This window comes from Leptopilina heterotoma, unplaced genomic scaffold, assembly GCF_015476425.1.
Source record: "Leptopilina heterotoma isolate Lh14 unplaced genomic scaffold, ASM1547642v1 Lhet_22, whole genome shotgun sequence".
Lineage (NCBI taxonomy): Eukaryota > Metazoa > Arthropoda > Insecta > Hymenoptera > Figitidae > Leptopilina > Leptopilina heterotoma.
The window spans coordinates 1,157,572-1,179,115 of record NW_025110937.1 but is presented as its reverse complement, the minus strand read 5'-3'; the positions used below and the strand labels follow the sequence as shown (position 1 = coordinate 1,179,115).

The window sequence follows — 21,544 nt, the reverse complement described above, 5'->3', positions numbered from 1 at the left end:
TTCATTTATTTAATAAATATAAAGACCAGAAGCCTTTAATTAAAAAATGTACCAAAAAATAATAAGTACAAAAAGTTCCTAAATAGAATAATTGAAATTAATTAAAAAATATAAATTTGTTTTAATAAAGTGATGAATTCATTAAATATTTTTAATACTTATTTTTTAATAAAAAGGTATTAACAAAAAATTTAACAAACATTCTTTAACAAAAAAGCAAATATTTTTAATTTATTATTAAATTAATAGTAAATATTAATTATCAACTAATATTAAATTTTTAAAATACTAAAATTATTATTTTTTAAAAAATGCTAAATTAATAAATTGAACCTACTATTAAATAAGTAAATAAAATAAAAAATTTTCGATTTTTTTTTTAATTTTTCGAATATAATTAACAAATATTAGGAAAAGAAAAAAAAATAAAGTAGAAAAACTAGTCGAATCAATAAGCAGAATATGTTTTAATATAAAAATGTGATCAAATGTGATAAAAATGATACTTTAAGAGAATAATATTTTTATATTAAAAAAAATAATTTAATGAATCACTTCATTATTCCAAAAAAAAAATTTCACAAATCGTCATAAAGTTGAATTATAATTAAAAAATATGGAAAAATAGCTTTTTTATTTTTAGAACTATAAGTATAACGAACTTATCGGATTCTTTTCTATTTAATTACTAATCGTTTATTGCTTTTAGGTATCACTTATGACAGGTGTTCAAGACTACGCAATAGTTTTAGAAAAAAACAACGATATCCTTTAGATTTTATTGCAATTGCAAAATAGTAAACAACCAATAGATTCTCTATTTTGAATTCTTTTACGCTTCATTTCATTTCTTTTATTTTCTTAAAGAAAAAAAAATCACCATTAAATTTTCAATATTTTTCCAAAATAGACATCAATTTCGAAAAATGAAGAATTTATTTTTTAATTTGTAATAAAAATATTAATCTTATAATAATATTAATAAATATAAATAAATTGTGCAGGGAGTGTGTAAATAAAGTAATAATAAATAATAAACGAATTAATTAATTAATTAACAAATAAATAAATAAAAAATATTTAATATTTATTAATATTTGTTAATAATAAAAACAAATTTTTTAATAAATTTATTAATTATTTCACCCAGAAAAAATATATTTTACTGAGAGGTTAAATAATTTATTTGTTAGCTGTAAATTTGATTTGATTTAAATAAAAATTCTATTTGTGATGAATTAAATGTTTATTTGACTAAATAAATAGTTTAATTTAATAGTAAATAATTTATCAGGTCCTGAGACAAATATACTTTTATTTACCACCAATAAATTATTTTTAATAAAATTTTTTCTGGTTATGTAGAACAATTATTATTATATTAAATTATATAGTAGAATAAATTATCGTTTTATAAAACGCAAATAATTTTTTTTTCAATTCTAACGTATTTTGCGGTCACTAATTATTTTCAGTTTAAACTTCTCTACCAGAAAAATATTATGTAATTTAAATTTCACAAAGGGTGTCGCAACGCGGAATTGAATTTCCATAACGAGATTATTAAAAATCTATTGCAATAATTGATCCACAATATAGCTGAACGAACAAAAAAAATTTTTTTTCAAACTTATTTTTATTTTTAATTACCGTAATAGTAAATAAATAATTTTCTATTTTAATCTTTTCCAATCAATGTCCGCTCATTATTTCAATTAAAAATAAAAAATAATTATTATGCACACTAAATTCGATTATTGACAGATAAATACAATTCTATGATTCATTATTATTAGTAATTAAATTCATCATTGACGTAATTTCGAATAAATTTGATTCGATTGACCTTGACAATGAAAGACACATTTGATGAGTTTGATGGAAAATAAAAAAAATATATAATTGAAGTAATTTAATGATAAATATATAATTGCCTTCTGTGAACTTCTCAAGATAGATTATCCGACATTGTTAAAATATAATTTACGTTTTTTTTTTGTTTTTCAAAAAACATGTTTGGAAAAAAATGCAAAAAAAAATAATTTCTTGAAAAAAATAGTTTTATTTCAAAAGAAAGAAATCTGTACTGAATGAGTGATCTCATTAGGGGAGGAAAAAAAAAATAAAAGAGTTGAAAACAAGATCAATGTGGTTATCAGATCTCGATTTCAGTTTAAATTAGCTTCTTTAAGCCCTCGGGAAATTTAGATGAATCTCGAGTCATTGGCATTCACTTACGAAAGTAATTTTAATTTATATTGTTATTTAATTATATTGATAATAAATTATATTTATTATTTAATTATATTGATCATTATTTATATTGTTCTTTAATTATCAATGTAATTAATTAACAATATAATTAGTTAGCAATATTATTAATTATATTGTTATTTAATTAACAATGAAATTAATTAACAATATAATTAGTTAACAATAAAATTAATTATATTGTTATTTAATTAAATTGCTAATTATTTATATTGTTCTTCAATTAACAATATAATTAATTAACAATATAATTAATTAGCAATATAATTAATTAACAACAGAATTAAATAATAATACAAATAAATAATAATATTTTTAATTAATAACATAATTAATTAACAGTAAAATTAATTAACAATATAATTAACTAACAATAGAATTAATTAACAATGTAATTAATCAACAATATAATTAGTTAGCAATAAAATGAATTATATTGTTATTTAATTAAATTGCTAATTATTTATATTGTTTTTTAATTAACAATGTAATTAATTAACAATATAATTAATTAGAATTAAATAATAATATAATATTTTTAATTAATAACGTAATTAATTAACAGTAAAATTAGTTAACAATATTGCTAGTTAACTATATTGTTAATTAATTATATATTGTTAGTTAATTATATATTTAATTAATTACATTGTCAATGAATTATATTGTTACTCAATTATACTGTTAACTAATTATATTATTATTTATTTATATATTACAATTTATTTATATTGTTATTTAATTTTATTAGTATTTAATTTACATTATTTCAATAAAATTTGTTTCAACAAAATTCATTCTAATGAAAACTTATTTCAAAGAAAGTTTAAAACACAAAAAAATCCTAATAAAAACAAAATTTTGTTCCAAGAAAAAAAAAGCAATTGTTATCTTTTTAATATTTACGAAGAAAAAAAATTGTAATAAAAAAAGAACAATTGTTTACAGAAAATAATAATGAGAGGGTGGAGGAGGGGGGATATTGTGGTTGCGATAATTAGGACAATAATCGCTTCGGGCACTATATTTATAATTGTTACAATATTTCCCTTTTTACTTTTCTTTATTTTTTTTTATCGCCAATTCGCTTTTTGATTTGCCCCGCGCAATAAAAATGACAATTAGGCTCAAAATTTAAACTTTTCAGAAGCGAATTATTTGCTTTTAAACCTTGACCACAAGATATATCTCACTGGACACATATCCTCAGGCTAGGATGTTGCAAATCATGATTTTTCTTATAAAGAAAATAAAAAAAAAAAATGTATAAGCTCGAACTGAATTGATGTTGATGGCAATAAATACAGGGTTTTTCGTTCGATCACGAGAACTTAATATTCTGCACGAAAATTATAAAAAAAAAAAAAAAAAAATCTCTAATTTTCTTTTAAAGTAAAATATATTGATTTCGCACAATAAGAAATAAAAATATTTCTTTGTGCGAAATCGATAATTGAACTATGAATAAATAAATTAATTTCTTTTTTTGGGTGTGACATTAGAGAAAATACAATACTTTTAATTTTTTGCAAAATATCAAATTGAGACAAAAAACGAATCGAAAGTGTTGCGAAGCAACATTTTTGATTCATTTTTTGTCTCAATTTGATATTTTGCAAAAATCTGTGATTAGATAAAAATTTTATTAAGTACAAATAAAATTTTCATTTACAAGAAAAAAAAAAAAAAAAAAAAAAAATTCAGAACATTCTTTGAGTAAAATATATTTTGTTCTATGAATGTAATTTGTAATATAATTAAAAAGAAAATCAGTTCGTGGGCGTATGAATAGAAAACATTTTTTTTTTTATTATGAAGTAAAAAGTAAAAGAAAAGAAACGTATTATACAGCGTTTTACGCATGCAAATTAAGAACGTGCTTTTAAGAATGAAACCTTTCGGGAGATAAAAAAACTATGAGTAATTCGGCGTTTGTCTTTTAAAAGTGGTGTGCTTATGCAATTGATGTAACATCTGGAAACAAAAACACAGCCTCGGGACTCTAGGGCCCTCAATTTTTTTTTTTTTTTTTTTTTTTTTGCAACCACCTATTAATACACCTTCTTTTTTTTCGCGAATCATATATAATTAATCTAATTTTGATTCAGAACTAGTCCCGTGATATGCGTTTCGAAAGCGAAACCTTTTGAATCATTCATAACATTTATAATATAAGTGTCAAATTCGTATAACTTATACATGAATCATTATATTGCAAAATTATATTATGAAGATATAAAACTTATAATAATGAATTTATTTATTTATAATAAATATTAATTTTAATTAACTAATATTGACACTAAAAATTAATTAAAAATTAATTTTTTTAAAATTAATTTACAATTAATTAAAAATTCATTTTTTAAATTAATTAATTAGTTACATAAATATTACTAAATATTATTAATTATTTTTTTTTAAATAACAAAAAAATGAATAAAATCCCTTGATTTATAATTCATGTTTTTCATGTTTCTGGAGAGTGAAACTAAATAAAATGTTTACAGAAGTGTTTAACATTACTGCAAAAACATCTTACAAGTAACTATAAATGCTTATCACTTCCGTCAGTCGACAATAATTGACCTTATTTACCTGTTAACAAACATTCCGTTTCAAATGATGCTCTTCATTTTTAGAACTATTCCTTTTTTGTTTATTGAACTTTTTCATTTTTTATTCAATTTTTTTTCAAACTTCTCTATTAAACAGCATGAACATCAATTTATTTTTCATATTTGTAAAATTTACGACACATTAATAATTTTATATTTTTCCCATACTATTTATTGTCTATAAAAATTGCAAATAAATCAGCAATTGTAGTAAATTTTTTTTATACAATTAAATAATAATAAATAAATTACTAAATTACAAAAAAAAAACATTCACTTTTTTTCTTCTCCTGGTAATGACTTCAATTCTAAAATTCTTCAGAAATTTATTTTCCTAACTTTTATTCAAAAGTTTGATATATTAAAAAATAAATTTTAAATCTAAAAAAAAAATTTTTTGAATAAAAGTTTCTTCAATTAAATTATTTGACAACATTTTTTTAATAATTTCTAAATTAAATTATTTATACTTGAATAATTTTGGTTCAATAAATATGTAAATAATTATTTTTCTACAGAAATTAATATTTTAAACAAATTTTAATGCAAAAGCTTTTTGAAATTTAACTATTTCTACAAAAATTTTATCAAAGTAATTTAATTCTTATAAAAATTTTAGAAAATAATTAATTTCTTTCAAAGAATTATATTAAAATATTTTAAATAATTGATTTCTTTCGAAAAATTTTCTTTTAAATTGTATTTCAAATAATTGAATTCCTGTGAAAATTTTATTATTCATGATAATAATTGAATTTTATTAATTTTTTTTTAAATAATTGAATTTTTTAACGAAATTTCATTAAAATAGTATAAATATTAAAAATAATTGAATTCTTGCAACGATTATTATCAAAATTTAAAAAAATAATTGAAATCCTGTGAAGAATTTTATTATTTATGAAAATAATTGAATTCTTGCGGATGAATTTTATTTATTTATTTAAAATAATTCAATTCTTGTAAAACATTTTATTATTCATGAAAAAAATTAAATTCCTGCAGACGAATTTCATTACTTTTTTAAATAATTGATGTTTTAAAATCATTTTCCGCAAATTTAAGAGAATAATTCAATTATTTCGAATAATTTAATTCAAATTCTATTAAAAATAATTGAATTCTTGCCATGAATTTTATTATTTATGAAAGTAATTTAATTCTTATAAACAAATGTAATAAATAATTTCAGTATTTGATTTAATTTGATTTAAATAAAAATTGATTTTATTCAAGTAAATATTTATTTGATAATAGACAAGTAATCGGTTAGTTGAGTCAAAGAATTTTTTTTCAGTGTAATTATAAATTTCAAAGTAACATAACTTTTTTTTTTATAGAAAAAACAGTGAAGCAAATAAGGGACACCCCTCCGAGTACGAACCCTACTATAAAGTGCTTAACCCGTTCGATTTCTCCATTCTTTGTACTATTCTGTTTCAACTGTTTAAATTTTTTTTACTCCAATAATGCAGATTTATTGACATGAATGGAAATGATTTTCTGAAAGAAAGTGATAATAAGTAAAAAGAAGAAGAAGAAGAAGAAGAAGAAGAAAAAGTGAATCATGCCGAGAACTTGAAGAGTCAAAGTGTCTGGGAATGACTCGGGCAAGTTTTATATTATAAAAGAAAGAAAAGGCGAATGGATTGTTAGAGCCTTGGGGGCAAAATTACACAATTCTGACAGTTAAAACCCCCTTGGGCGAATCCGCGGCCTTATTTACCCTTCTACCTACATACACGCTTGTCAGATATAATACTCATTGGTTACTTTTTTAACTATCACTGCACTCAACTATACGCACACAACACACGCTTCATTAGTCATCTGCCATTTTTGACGAATCGAGTCTAGAATTTATTCCCATTTCTATATTCACTGCAGATGAACCATATTGACATTTTTCGAAATTCAATACTATTAAAATTCCTCTCTTTCAATTTTAATTAATATTTCTTTTTTCAATTAAAAAAAAAGCACAAAAAAGTGATAAAAAATTAGATTTTGTTTTTCCCTAACTTTTCTCCGAATTTTTTTTTTCTCGGATTAAAAATAAAAAAAGGAAGAGTAATGAGTCTTGGGAATTTTTTATAGAAATGTAATTGCGCCATTGAAATTTGCAAGTTTTCTTTATATATATGTACGAATCGTTTGAGATCCTTGTAAATGCCGATGATTATCAGGTGAGATTTATACCTTTGAACTTGAAACGGTTTTTAAAAGACTTGAACTACCAAAATCACTGACTTTTATTACTCCTGATTTAAATAGTAACAAGGTTTTAATAAATTAATTTACATCAATTAATTCATTCCACGATTACGATTATATTTATAATAAACAATCTCTCTAAATTTGAATTAGTAAAAATGTTTACTAATTTAATATAATTAGTGACTCACTTTTTGCTTTTGAATTACTAAATTTTAAAATAGAAAATTAGTACATTACTATTTTTGCTAATAAATAGTAATTTCTACTAATTTATTAGTGAATTTTACTAATTCAAAAGCAAAAATTCAGCTACTAATTAAAATTAGTAGAAGTTTTTACTATAATTACAAATATAATAATAATTATTCTAAACCGAAAAAACATTTATTTGATTCAAATAAAATATTTCTTGTCTAATATCTGAAAAAAAAATTATTTGAATCAAATAACCAATTTATTAACTATTTTCAATTAAATATTTACTTGAATCAAATAATTTTTATTTAAATCAAATAAATTGTTTATTTAAACCAATAACTTCAGTATTTGAAGCAAATAGAATTTAATTAATTTAAATAAAAAATATTTGATTCAAATAAATATTTATTTGATAATAGACGAGTAAATCAAATAAATATTTATTTTTCAAGAATAAAATAATTATTATTTAAATAATTTTTGCGTGAGTCAATTAAATCGTATTTGCTTCAAATACTAAAATTATTGGTCCAAATACAATTTATTTATTTAAATAAAAATTATTTGATTCTAGTAAATATTTGTTTCTCTCTCTAAATTTTGATTAGTAAAAATGTTTACTAATTTGAATAAGTGACAGACTTTTTTCTTGGAATTAGTAAATTTTATTAAAAAATTAGTAGAAATTACTATTTATTAGTAAAATTTACAAAAAAAAATTGGAAGAAATTACTATTTATTAGTAAAATTTACTAATTCAGACTTTTTTCTTGGAATTAGTGAATTTTTTTTAAAAATTAGTAAAAATTATTATTTATTAGTAAAATTTACTAAAAAATTTATAGTGGAAATTACTATTTATTAGAAAAATTTACTAATTCAAAAGCAAAAAATTAGCCGATACTTCAAATTAGGAAACATTTTTACTAATTCAAATTTAGACAGAGCAAATAAAATTTGTGTTTCAAGTAAAAATTTCTCTGATAATAGACAAGTAATCGGTTACATAAATCAAACAATTTTTTTCCATTGTACAAATAATAGAAGAAAAGAGAATAAATAAGGTCAAAATTTGAATAAAAATTATACCCATTCCCAGAAATAGCGAAAAAGAAATTGACTTCCGGATTGAAATCAAACACAGAGAAAAGCGAGTGTTGTTTTTGATGCGGGTAAATTTTGGTAGGGTAATTTTAGTGAGGATAAATTTTCTATAATAGAAAATTTACCTTATTTTCGGTGTTAAAATAACACTTCCGAGCTAAAGTTTGATGCAGACACTTTTAACACCGAATTCAGTGTTAAAATGACACTCACTTTTTTCTGTGAAAGTCGGACCGAAAACGTGACACGATAAATAAATGAATTTTAGGTATTAAAAATTCATTTCCCTAATTTTTTTTAAAAAAAGCCATATTTTGTCCGCTATAACCTTGAATTTTGGAATTCTTTTTAAAAATAAGTGTCCTTTGTAACAGCAGCAATCATTCTTTTCATGTATTTCGTAAGTTATGCAAATTTTAAGATAACTCACTTTTCACTGATTATGCGTTAAACAAGACTTTGTTGAAAATATATCTCAAGATCGAGAAAAAAAAATTCCACCTTGATTTACCACTGCGCGCAATATTAATATATAAATAAAATATTCCCTCAATATTTCATTTAATAATTTTAAAAATCGCCTTCGATTTCTAAAACGAAGAATCGAAGAATACGATATTAATTAAATTAATTAACAAAAAAAAAAAGAAAAAAAACTACTTTAAATAAAGAATATATTAATGATCAACAAAGATACGGTCAATTAAAAAAACAAAGACTCAAGATTTCTGACACTCTATTATTCATTTTACTATTCAGAAAAGAAGTGTATTATTAAACTAAAATTACATTCTTCCTCAAATATTAAATTTATACACCAAAACTCAACTTCCTTACTACGGTGTAGATTAATGTCGAATTAAAGAAAATAGATTCGTAATCATTTTGATCGTTAGTTCTGCCCATGATTATTGTACTCTTTTTTTTATATAAGTCACCAACTATTATTTTTTTTGATAATAATTATTCCCAGTAAAATTAATGACTATATTATTAATATCAACAAAAAAATGAAGAAGAAAAAAAATTAGCTTCTGGGGTCTATAATTTATGGGAAGATTAGATTTCAGAAATGTCTTACAATAGTCACGAAGTGTTTCTTTTCTTTTTTTTTTTTTTTTTTGATGAATCAATGACGTAAAATGATCGTTACATTGCGTTAAAAGAAAATAAAACGAATTTAGGGTTGAACAGTGAAAAGAAAATGTTAATATATTGAAAAAGAAACATTTCATAAAATTTCATTCCAGGGGGGAAATTTCTCTGATAAACAATTTGAATTAAAAAAATGTTAAATTGAACATTTTTCGTTAATAATATTCTGTAATTTATTATTACTTCCATAAATAATTTACTCTGTAAATTAATAATATGATGTTATAATAATTATAATACTATAATAATAATAATAATAATAATAATAATAATAATAATAATAATAATAATAATAATAAAAATAATTTTTTAATTTGATTGATATAATTATAATGCTATTAATAATAATACTAATAATAATAATAATAATTTTTTCATTAAAGGTATAACGGAAAAAAGGAACGAAATAATTAATATTCAATATAAAAGTGCGTTTTCCGAAAAAATCCTACTAATACGAAAAATTAGTTGATTCTGCGTAAACTTCCGGGACAAAAGAGGTGGGGGAAAAGTCGTAATTGAATTTCTAAATGAAAGTTTTCAGTTTACGAAAGAAAGCAATCATTTTCGCAATTTGATTTTTTTTCTTCTCCAGGAAGAACAAAAAGAAAATGCAAAGGCGAACAACATTGATTGTGGAAAGTATATAATCATCGATATTGTACGCCCAAACGCAGAAATTGTATGATTTTCAAATAAAAATATTGATCATCGGTACTTTTATTGCGCGGACACAATGTTTTCAATTTCATGTTTTTTCTTTTTTTATTGACCAATTGATAATAATAATTGATGGTCAACCATCGCAAAGCAATCCGAGTTTTTTTAATACACAACGAGAAAAAAATTTGTACTTTGATTCAATTAATCGATTACTTTTCTATTATCAAGGAAATATTTATTTGAATCAAAGAAATATTTCTTTGAATCAAATAATATTTATTTCAATCAAATAATATTTATTACATTAACTAACATTATTAGACTCAAGTAAAAATTTATTTGATTCAAGTAAATATTTATTTGATTCAAGGAAATATTTATTTGATTCAAGGAAATATTTATTTGATTCAAGTAAATATTTATTTTATAATACTCAAGTAATTGATTATTATTGAATTCAAATAATTTTTTTCCCTACATGTGTAAATCATTTTGCAAAGACGCTTACAAAATTAAAAAACTTGACAGCGGTGATAAATTTTTTAAAAAAATTTTCAACTCTTCTCGAGTGAAAAAATGGATCATTTATGTAAATAACTGAACTTACCTGGGCAAGACTGGCAACTGCAAGTCCAAACGTAAAGGCAATATGAAAAACAGTTGTTGGAGTCGTCCATGTGATGCAGGAAGCGCAGCCAATCATAACAAGCAGAAACGTTCCCAGTGCTTCGGCAAAAAGTGGCACCAAAAAGTCAACTTTTGACACCTCTTCAAGCCCCACAAAGTCCTTCGTATCTGAAATTCAAATTAAATAAAATTAATTCATTACAAAAGTTGCAGAAAATTTAAATTTTACTTTTTTTTCTCCTATTTTATAAATTCTTTTCAATGGGGGTCGTACAACCAAAAATTATTTTTGAATTAAATATAATATGTTCGATTCAATAATAATATTTAATAAATAATAATAATCAAACTTATTAGTTTAATAAATTTAAATTTAAATTAAATTAATATTTAATAAATAATAAATTTGACTGAATAAAAATTACGTTTATTTCAATTGTAAAATACCTTTAATTCAAACATATTTTTTTGGTTCGCTACATACAGTCAAACCTGTTAGAATGCAATTCGATTTTTAAAATATTATTACAGTAAATATTTTACAATCCTTAAAAAATAGTTTTATAATAAATTGTTGTAACATTTTTCACAGAGAAAAGCGAGTGTTGTTTTTGATGCGGGTAAATTTTGGTAGGGTAATTTTAGTGAGGATAAATTTTCTATAATAGAAAATTTACCTTATTTTCGGTGTTAAAATAACACTTCCGAGCTAAAGTTTGATGCAGACACTTTTAACACCGAATTCAGTGTTAAAATAACACTCACTTTTTTTTGTGTTCCAATATTCTGAAACTAACTGAAAATAATTCTTGACATTTTTTAATACAAAAAATAAAAACAAAATTGCATTCCGACAGGTTCGACTGTATTTTTACATTAAAAAAAATTTTTTTCCTTTGCTGTTTCGGATCAAAAAAAAATTCTATCGTAAAATAATAATTGCCGGGCAATTCTCACCCAAAGTAAACCTTGAAATTTAAAATGACTGTTAAAAATATTCTCTGGTGTTGGTTTTAATGATAATTCAATTGTATGAGAGTGTATAATACTGTAAGTATATATAGTTATATATATATATGAATTCGATTCTGTGAAATGAAACACTTTCACTCATTCGTGCACGCGCCACACGATTCATTGGATGATCGTTGCCGGATGATAAAAATGTCTTGGCAATTTTTCAAACTGATTGATTGTAACTTGATCAAATTGATTGAGAATCTAGTCAATCAAAGTAAAAACATTCTCTCAAATCTCATATGAGAAATTCTGTACCAATCATAATAATTGACTCTTTGTTATAGATATACAAAATGTATCAGAGATTTGTAATTGTAATTGATAGTCGAAGTAATAATACTTTTACAATATTTATACACAGAGTGACAAATGAGAATTTTCAGTTCGAAATTTATGCAATAATTTCAGACAAACTGAAAAATTCGGAAAAACTATTTCGAAATTATTTCTATAGTAATTATTAATAATTTAGTTTATGCGAGCTAAAAAATTATTTTCATTATTTGAAAATTATTTTTATTGGGAATCGTTAATCATTATTTGTGACCAACTAAAAACTTATTCGAATAATTAATTTTTGAAGATTTATTTATTTATTTATTTTAATGTAATATTCGTTTCTAATTTTACACAAATAAGAAACAATCTATTCTCATTTATTTTTTATATTTCAACTTATTATAAAATATAGAATAGGAAAATACTTTTCAATTATATTTGAACTAAAAGTTACTCTGAAAAAAAATTTTGATTCAAATAACAAAAATAGTATTGAATAAATAAATATTAAAAATTGTGTAAATCAATAATATTGTCGTCAATTGTTACTAATAGGAATCAATGTCTTTAGGCCCGCAAGTTGTAAATTGCTTTCGATAATTTCATTAGCATGCAGTAAATAATTTCAATCGAAGAACGACCTCACGGTTCTTTTTTCGAATTTGAAATTAAAAATCACATTTAATTAACTAACATTTATTAATTATTTATCTAATACTATTAATATTCATTAAAATTAGTCCATATTTCATTTTTTCACCGAGAATTAAAATTTTTTTCCCGAACAATATTAATTTTATAAAAATTAAATTACAATTAATTAAGTTTTAAATAACGAATGTTCATAAATATTAGAATGAAGAATAGAAAAATTAAAATTAGATTTTATTAACTACTAAGTAAGTGAAAAAATTAATTCTTATATGAGTGGATGTTCATTCGAACAAAAATTATGTTTCTATATTGTTAGTATATTTTAATGTGCGGTTGCTTTTACATAAATTTTTTGCTAATTATGTTAACAATTTTTTTTTAATTCCTAAACCAAAAGCACTAAGTCATTAAGTGCATTTAATTATTTTTATTATTGTTGATAATAAAAGTTACCTCATCAATAACAACGTTGAACGGATAATTTTTCAGTTATTCTAACAATTTATTTATTTAATTAATTATTTATTATTTTATTATTGTTATTATTTTACTATTATTATTTAATTTATTTTAATTTTATTTATTGACGGGGCAAGCCATTTTGTAATTATTATTATTTTTCTTACTATTATTATTATTATTATTATTATTATTACTTGCTTAATTTAATAATAAAAAGGTACCTTTTAATTTAAGCATAAAAACCTCTTAATTTGTATAAATAAAAAAATAATGAAACCTTTTAATTCAAATGTTAAAAAATAATTAAAAAGAATATTATTTTTATAAATTTGTCACGTAAATCAATTAATAATGAAAATTATAATTTAAAAAAAAAATCACAGCTAATGAGCTGTAGAGGAGAAAATATTTTTTAATACTTGGTAATCAAGGCTCCAAAGAGTCTGGAGTGAATTTTTCGGCATTTTACCACAGCCTCTATTGATCTCTTTTTAGGATCAGTCTTTCCTCGTCTCTTTCTCTTATAATTCACCTTGGAATAAGAAGTTAAAATATATATTTAAAATTCACAAAGATTCTTCCCAGTAGAGAATATATTTGCAACGTTCCTTTAATTTTCTGATTTGCATATTTAACAATCGATTTCGTAATAGTTGTAAAACACATTAAATATCTAAGCAATAATAAAAAAAAAATTCTAACGCGATAAATATACGTTTTTCATTGACGAAAATATCGAATTAAAATAAAATTATACGAATTTTCAATTTTTATTTCTATTTTTATTCTCTTATAGTGTTTTTTTCTTTTTTTAATAATTTTATCAATAATAATTTATTTATACTATTATTATTATTATTATTATTATTATTATTCACAAGTGTTGTTATCATTTTTATTTTATCTATTCACATCTGTTTTCCAGACATTTTTCATTTGATCTACATCATCAATTATTATTTATTGCTTATCATTCATCGTTAGTCAATAATTCTGTCAAATTTTGTACACATATTTTTGGATTCATAGAAAATTAAATTACTTGTTTAAATTAAAAAAAAATTTCAATACTACCGAGAAAAAAATACGAAAGTAAAAAATTTAAAGAAGTTATTAATAATAATATTAATTTGCTAGAATAATAATAATAATTTAATAAAAATAATAGTAGTTTAATAACAATAATAATTTAATAATAATAATTTTTATTAATCTTTAAATTACTTTGGTGAAGTTCATAGTGTTTCTCAATAATAATTTGGAAAAGAAAAAATTATTTTGTATGGAAATTTATATAAATTATTTTGACTGAAAAATTTGTAGACAACAAATTTTATTTCTAAGTATGAAAATGATTTTTTTCTCTTAATCGTTGATCATAAAATTTATAAAGTTCACTGACGTTTTATAAACCACAAGTTTTGAACGTTCGAATAAACGAATATTTTTTCATTATAAATATTTTCGAAAATTACTGATTGCAACAAAATTAAAAATATAAAAAAAATTAAAAAACAAAAAAGAAAAGACAAAGAAAAAAAATATTATCAGACTATAATTTAATTTTTTTATACCTAACGCAATGTTATTGCAATAAAAAATTTTAATTTGAAGAAAAAATAAATAATTTTCGCTTATTTGAACTTTTAGAACATTAGAATAAATTTATTAAATTAATTAATCAAATTTAAAAATTAAATTTAACATTAAATTAATAAACAATTTTGTTGAGATTAGTTTTTCATAAAGTGCTAAATAATAATTTCCATAGTAAATACATAAACATCTATAAATGTCTATAAACATTAAAAAAATCGAAATTTGTAATTGATATTCAAATTTATAATTTCGTGATTGAACAATCAAATATTGTTTTGCCTTGACACGATCTAATTCCCATGAAAATAATAAAAGAATCTACTTAGATTATTGTAACATTCGTCCAGTCATTCTCGTGTTTAGAAATTCAAAAAGTCACGATCATCTCTTATGCAAAAATTTCAACAAAAAAAACAAACCTTTCCAAGATTTGCTCATCTTGTTAATTTCCAATAAACACCGACAATGAACACTTTCCTTTTGTTTAAAACAAAAGAAATTTAAAAAAAAACAAAAAACAATTTACACTCCGTTTCACGCTCTCTTGTCCTCTTTTTCTCTAATTTTCAAATTTTCAAATCACAAATATCTATTTAAAAAAAAACACTATATAAATAAAGCTTAAAAATAAAATCCACAATTTCACTATTTTCTGAAATCCTCCTTTTTCCTTATCTCAAAAGAAGTGTCATTTGCATTCAGATTTTGTTTTCTGATAAAAAAGCAGAAAAGAATTTTTTTTTTTAGGTGAAGGGTCAGGTAGATTTTTTTTTGACAAACACAACAAGGGTTTCTGGGCTATATTGAATGCGAGAGTCTTGGGTTTCGCGTTCATATATCGCGCTTTAAATCCCCCCCTATTCCCACCACTGAGAAATCGCCCACTCCGTTTAAAAGATGACCCCCCACTTTTCCTGGACCATTACTGTGTATAAAAATTTTTTTTTTTCCAGATTCAACCCTCAAAGAACCGTGAATAATTTTTTGAAAAAAAAAATTGATAATGAAGAATGTGAGCTAAATGTTTGATTGATTCGAATTAATCAAGTTTCATTGAATTACGTATATAATATGCGCTGTACGCTTGAATGAAGAATTAATGAGATGATATTGTGTGTGCGGTGAATGTCTCGCGGGAAAGGATTGTCGTTTTTTGCTGGAAGCTCCACGTGCTGCGGTGGCAAACGTCACGTGAGAGAGTGCGAACTTGTGGTACAGATAAGGCAACCACTCAAATGTTAATTAGTCCCCCATAGCAAATTGCAATTTTCTATAATTTTTCGAATACTTTCATTAACAAATTTAATGGAAAACGAAAGCTGAGAAATGAGAATCAAATACCAGAAAAAGTAAAAAAAAAAAAAAAAAAAATAGTAAACAAAATAGTAAACAAAATAGTAAACAAAAATAGTAAACAAAATAGTAAATACAAATAGTAAATACAAATAGTAAACAGAAATAGTAGACAAAATAATAAACAAAATGATACAAAAAATTGTAAACAAAATGGTAAACAAAATAATAAACAAAATGATAAAAAAAAATATTAAACAAAATAGTAAACAAAAATAATAAGCAAAATAGTAAACAAAAGGGTAAACAAAAATAGCAAACAAAAAAATATTAAACAAAATAGTAAACAAAAATAATAGGCAAAATAGTAATTATACAAATAGTAAACAAAATAGTAAACAAAAAGCTAAACAAAAATAGAAAACAAAAATAGTAAACAAAATGCTAAACAAAAATAGTAAACAAAATAATAAACAAAATGATAAAATAAATAGTAAACAAAATGGTAAACAAAATAGTAAACAAAATGCTAAACAAAAATAGCAAACAAAATGGTAAAAAATAGTAAACGAGATAGTAAATACAAATAGTAATCAAACATAGTAAACAAAATAATTCAAAATTCAAATAAACGATTACTTTTCTATTATCGAATAAATATTTATTTGTATGAAATAATTGTTATTTAAGTCAATTAAACAGTATTTGCTTTATAATGAAATTATTGGTTCAAAAACAATTTATTTGATTTAAATAAAAATTATTTGATCCAGGTAAATATTTATTTGATTCAAGTAAATATTTATGTTTATAAGAATTTAAAGTTTTTTATTATGATAAGAAAATATTTATTTGATTATAGACAAGTAATTTGCTATTTAAGTAAAATAAATTTTCTTAAAAATCAAAAACAATAAACAAAATAGCCACAGTTTTTCTGCAGATATTAAATTGAGACAAAAAACGAATCAAAAGTATTGCGAAGCAACGTTCTGATTCGTTTATTGTCTGAATTTGATCTCCTTGGAAAATTTATGAGTACATTGAAAAGAAAAATTCTTTGATTCAATTAAATATTTATTTAATAATTGTTTAGTAAATGGTTATTTGAATAAAATAAATTTTTTTCCAGTGTGACAAAATAATACACAAGAAAAAAATATTAAACAAAAAGGTAAAATAGTAAAAAATTGTAAAAAAAATTGTAAAAAATAGTAAAAAATAGTAAAAAATAGTACTAAAAAAATAGTAGAAAAAAATAACAGAAATTTAGTTTTAGAAAATTATTGAAAATTTCATTTTACATTCGAAATTAGAAAAAAATTTAACAATTGTAAATTATTTTCCATGTATTCTAAATATATTTTCTAAAACTCCATTTCTCGAAAGACAATTGGCACCGCATTTTTATTCCAGATAGAGAAATAAATGCGAAATGTTCTTATAATACTCAATCATCACCATTATAATTTATAATTTCTGCAATTGCAGAATAATTTTGTTCTACATTTTAACCTCTTTCAAAAATATGTAGCGCAAAAGTGGAGAAATATTCATTCTAAAGATAAATTTTCAAACTTTAAATATTTCATTTTAAATAAATAAACAAATTACCTAATTTAAACACTGAACTAAATATTAAAAATATTTCATTGAGTTTTAATTAAACGCATGTAATTTTCTGACTTTATCACTTTTAACTTTTAAGTTTTAATTAAATAAAATTTAAATATTTTAAAAAATAAAAATAAATATGAAATAAATGAATAAATATATAAATACTATAATAAATAAAAAATAAAAGTACTATACTAAATATTAAAAATTTATTTCTATTAATATTTATATTAAAAATAAAATTTTAAAAATTGAATTTTCATTGTATGACATTTAAATTAAACTAACATATAAATAAAAATTTAATTAAATTAATCATCTGTCAAGATGTCTACAGTTGACAAAATTATTTTAAAAAATGAATCAAGGTTCGAGTACTTATTTTTCATCAAACATTTGAGGTTTTGAAAGTATTTAGGTAAAGTAACAAAAGAAGAAAAATCTTGTAACCTTCAAACTCTCGTTAAGCGGTAAATTTTGATTCAAAAGATGAGCTTTTTTTTGCCCTCGGGGTGCATCCGTTTATACATCTTCATAAATCATGTTCTTGTATAAAGAGTGCATTGTGGGGAGAACGCAACTTATTTGTTATTAAAAGAAATACGATCTGTCTTAATTGTATTTCGCAAAACTTGTAAATTAAAAAAAAATTACTTGACTTCAATATAGCTTTTACACAGAGAAAAATAAATTTTTAAAATTGGACTTTAATAAATTTCGTTTGTTGTCAACAAAATTTTTTGTTACGGATTTATTGTTATTCCATAAATTATTAGGACAATTAAATTGTTAGGACAATTTAATCGTTAGGATAATTTAATCGTTAGGACAATTTAATCGTTAGGATAATTTAATCGTTAGGACAATTTAATTGTTAGGACAAAATTTAATCCTTAGCTCGATTAACTTGTTAAGATAATTGAATTGTTAGAACAACAAAATAAATTTGTTACACCGAAAAAACAAAATCTGAAACTTTTACATCTTAAAACCATAATTTTTTATAAAAAAAACCCCTATTTCTAAGCTTAAAACTATATTTAGGATTTTAAATTTTAATTTTAACTTTAGGATTTAAAATTATACTCTCAATTATCCAGTCAAAAATGGTTTCTTAAGTAAATGATTTTAATCAAGAATTGGCCAAAAGTAAATTTTTTTACAGTGGTTGTTCATAAATTTCCAAAGTACAATATAAATAAAAGAATAATAAAAAAAACATTGAAGAAGTTCTCAAGTAAAAGGACGACAATATTTTTTCCAAACCCTACATATCGAGCGAAAAGAAAAAACAAGTTAAAAATATAGTGTAATTATGTAAGTTCTTTTTATAGATCTCTTATCACACATCATCAACAAACTTTGCGTCTTAAATGCTCAGATTATTATTCAAGATAGGGTAACTCAGTAGGTAAATTTTCACGTATGCAAGTATAATTATTTACGTAACACTTCACAGCTTCACGAAATTAAAAAAAAAATTTAAGCCCATCATCATTACATAATCACTTTTAATTATCAACAATGTATATAAAAGTATTGATTTGTTTTACATTCCAAGTATTAAGAAATTTCTATTCATTCCTTTTTATAATAGAACTTGTGCCCTATTTCACAACTATCCAATTCAACAAAACTAAATAGTTCTTTCTCTTTTATTTCATTTGGACCAGAACTGGAATTTTTCAAAATTCGGTCATTCATTGTGTAATACTAATTTTTATTATTAATAAGAGCTTTTTGTTCCTTTTTTCTTTCTGTTACTTCTTTCTAAATTTTAATCATCGAATTCCGCTGATTCTAGAGACTTCCAAGTTTAATAAGATTTTTATTTTTATTTGAATAATAATAATTATAATAAAAAAAAAATTGCGACTAATTTACTATTTTCTGTTTTTATTTTATTTACAATTTTCTTTTTCTTTTTAAAGAAATATCAAAATTGAAGTAAGATCTCTAGAAATATTTTGAGAAGCTGGAGACTAAATTTCTTATCGGTCGTTTTTATATAGGTATACACACAATATATGTGATTTGAGTCTCGTGATAAGCGCGCTCACTGGAAAACGTTTCATTGGCGTGCAGGTGCACGAGTTCGATGTATCGCGACGACCCTGAAAGCGAATTGACCGACTTTCATCTATTACCGGCACTCCTAAAATAATCATCAATTCCTTTCAATGGGAAAGATCAACCTTTATATATATATATACTATATGTACGTATTCTGCAATTAAATGCCTTCGGTATTAATTAGAGCACCATTTCTGGACACACGGTTGGAAAAATGCGCCAGTAAACACACGTGCTACGCAGGCTCTCTCATAAACGAACAGCTCGAAACACAATTTACGATATTGTAATAATAAATATCTTAACGCGTATCATTCTTGTGACGAATTACTGATAATAACAGTCATTATTAGAAGCATTTATATTTATTCGCAATTTTCTACTCATAAACGTGGAAAATTAGAGAAAAATTTATTCACGATTTATTTGTGTACATGTACAAAGTTTATTCTCCAAATGTGGAGATAAATTTTTTGGAGATGAATTTTTCTGAAATGTTGTCACATTTCAGAAAAATTCATCTCCAGAAAATTCATCTCATTAAAGCTGATTAGATGTTGCACGAGAAACAGAAGAAGCAGTAGTAGTCACTGCAACAGATGATGATGTTGATGATAATTAAGAAGCAGTACTAGCTACAGAAGCTTATGATTATTAAGAAACAGGAGCAGTAGGAGCTACAAAAAATGATGATTATTAAGAAACAGAAGTAATAACAGCAACAAAAAATGATACTGATGATAATTAAGAAGCAGTACTAGCTGTAAAAGATGATTATGATAATTAAAAAGTAGTAGTAACTACAAAAGATGTTGATTATTAAGAAACAGCAGTAGCATCTACAAAAGATTATGATGATAATTAAGAAACAGCTCTTATAGGTAATGATAATAAGGATGGTGCAGAAGAAAAAGAATCAGTAACAGTAGCATCTGCTAAAGCAAAAAATAAAAATTCTACAAAAAATAAAGAAAGATCAGCAGCAACAACAGCAGTAGCAGAAGAATAAGAAACAGCTTCTGCTAAAGCAACTGACAAAAAATCTACAAAAAGAAAATACAGCATAATTAATAATACAGCACAGTTAATAAACAACAAATAATAATGCTGATAAAGAAGATGAAAAAGCAGCATTAACACCATCAAAATAGCAAAAAGCAGCAAATATTCTAACCAGCATAGAATAAAAAAAACTCTAGTTCCACTTGCCAAACAATAATTTATCACAGAACGAAAATCATCAAAAGAAACAATATCAAAGTTAATAATGACGATCAAGATAAAGAAGCAACAGCAAAAGAAAACTACCACAGTTTTAATATAATAAAATCCTCGATAAAATCTAAACAACAAAAGAAAAAAAAATCTCATCTCTACAGAGGCGAAAAGAAACGAAATAATTAATGCACTTTTAGGTAATATAAAGAGAGCTCACTCTTATGGAATAAGGACGATAAAATACGTTTGTAGGGCACTTATGGGAAGTGCTGTTGTACACATAGTATAATTGTTTTCCGCGATAACGACAATACCAATTGTTTGCTTGTTTGCCATCTTACGCAGCTACCTGCGATATATCTTTGACGCTCCTGTGTTTGCACCTCGTGTGTGCCCCTGGTACACAGATATTTCAAGAGTTTTACCAACGCACACCATATGAATAGATGTTTATTCATGCATCACATGTCTAGCCA

At 22.7% G+C, this 21,544-nt stretch overlaps 1 protein-coding gene across 3 annotated transcripts in view; it reads right to left on the bottom strand.

Moving 5' to 3' along the window:
- Positions 1–21,544, bottom strand: part of LOC122502041 (aquaporin AQPAn.G) — a 61,205-nt gene that overhangs the window by 3,448 nt on the left and 36,213 nt on the right. For 2 of the 3 annotated variants that reach the window (XM_043611900.1, XM_043611901.1), the window contains one exon: positions 10,834–11,021. In XM_043611900.1, the coding sequence (XP_043467835.1) occupies positions 10,834–11,021 (188 nt within the window). Of the gene's footprint in view, positions 1–10,833; positions 11,022–15,286; positions 15,670–21,544 lie in introns of those variants that run through there. The other variant, XM_043611902.1, reaches the window with a different exon arrangement.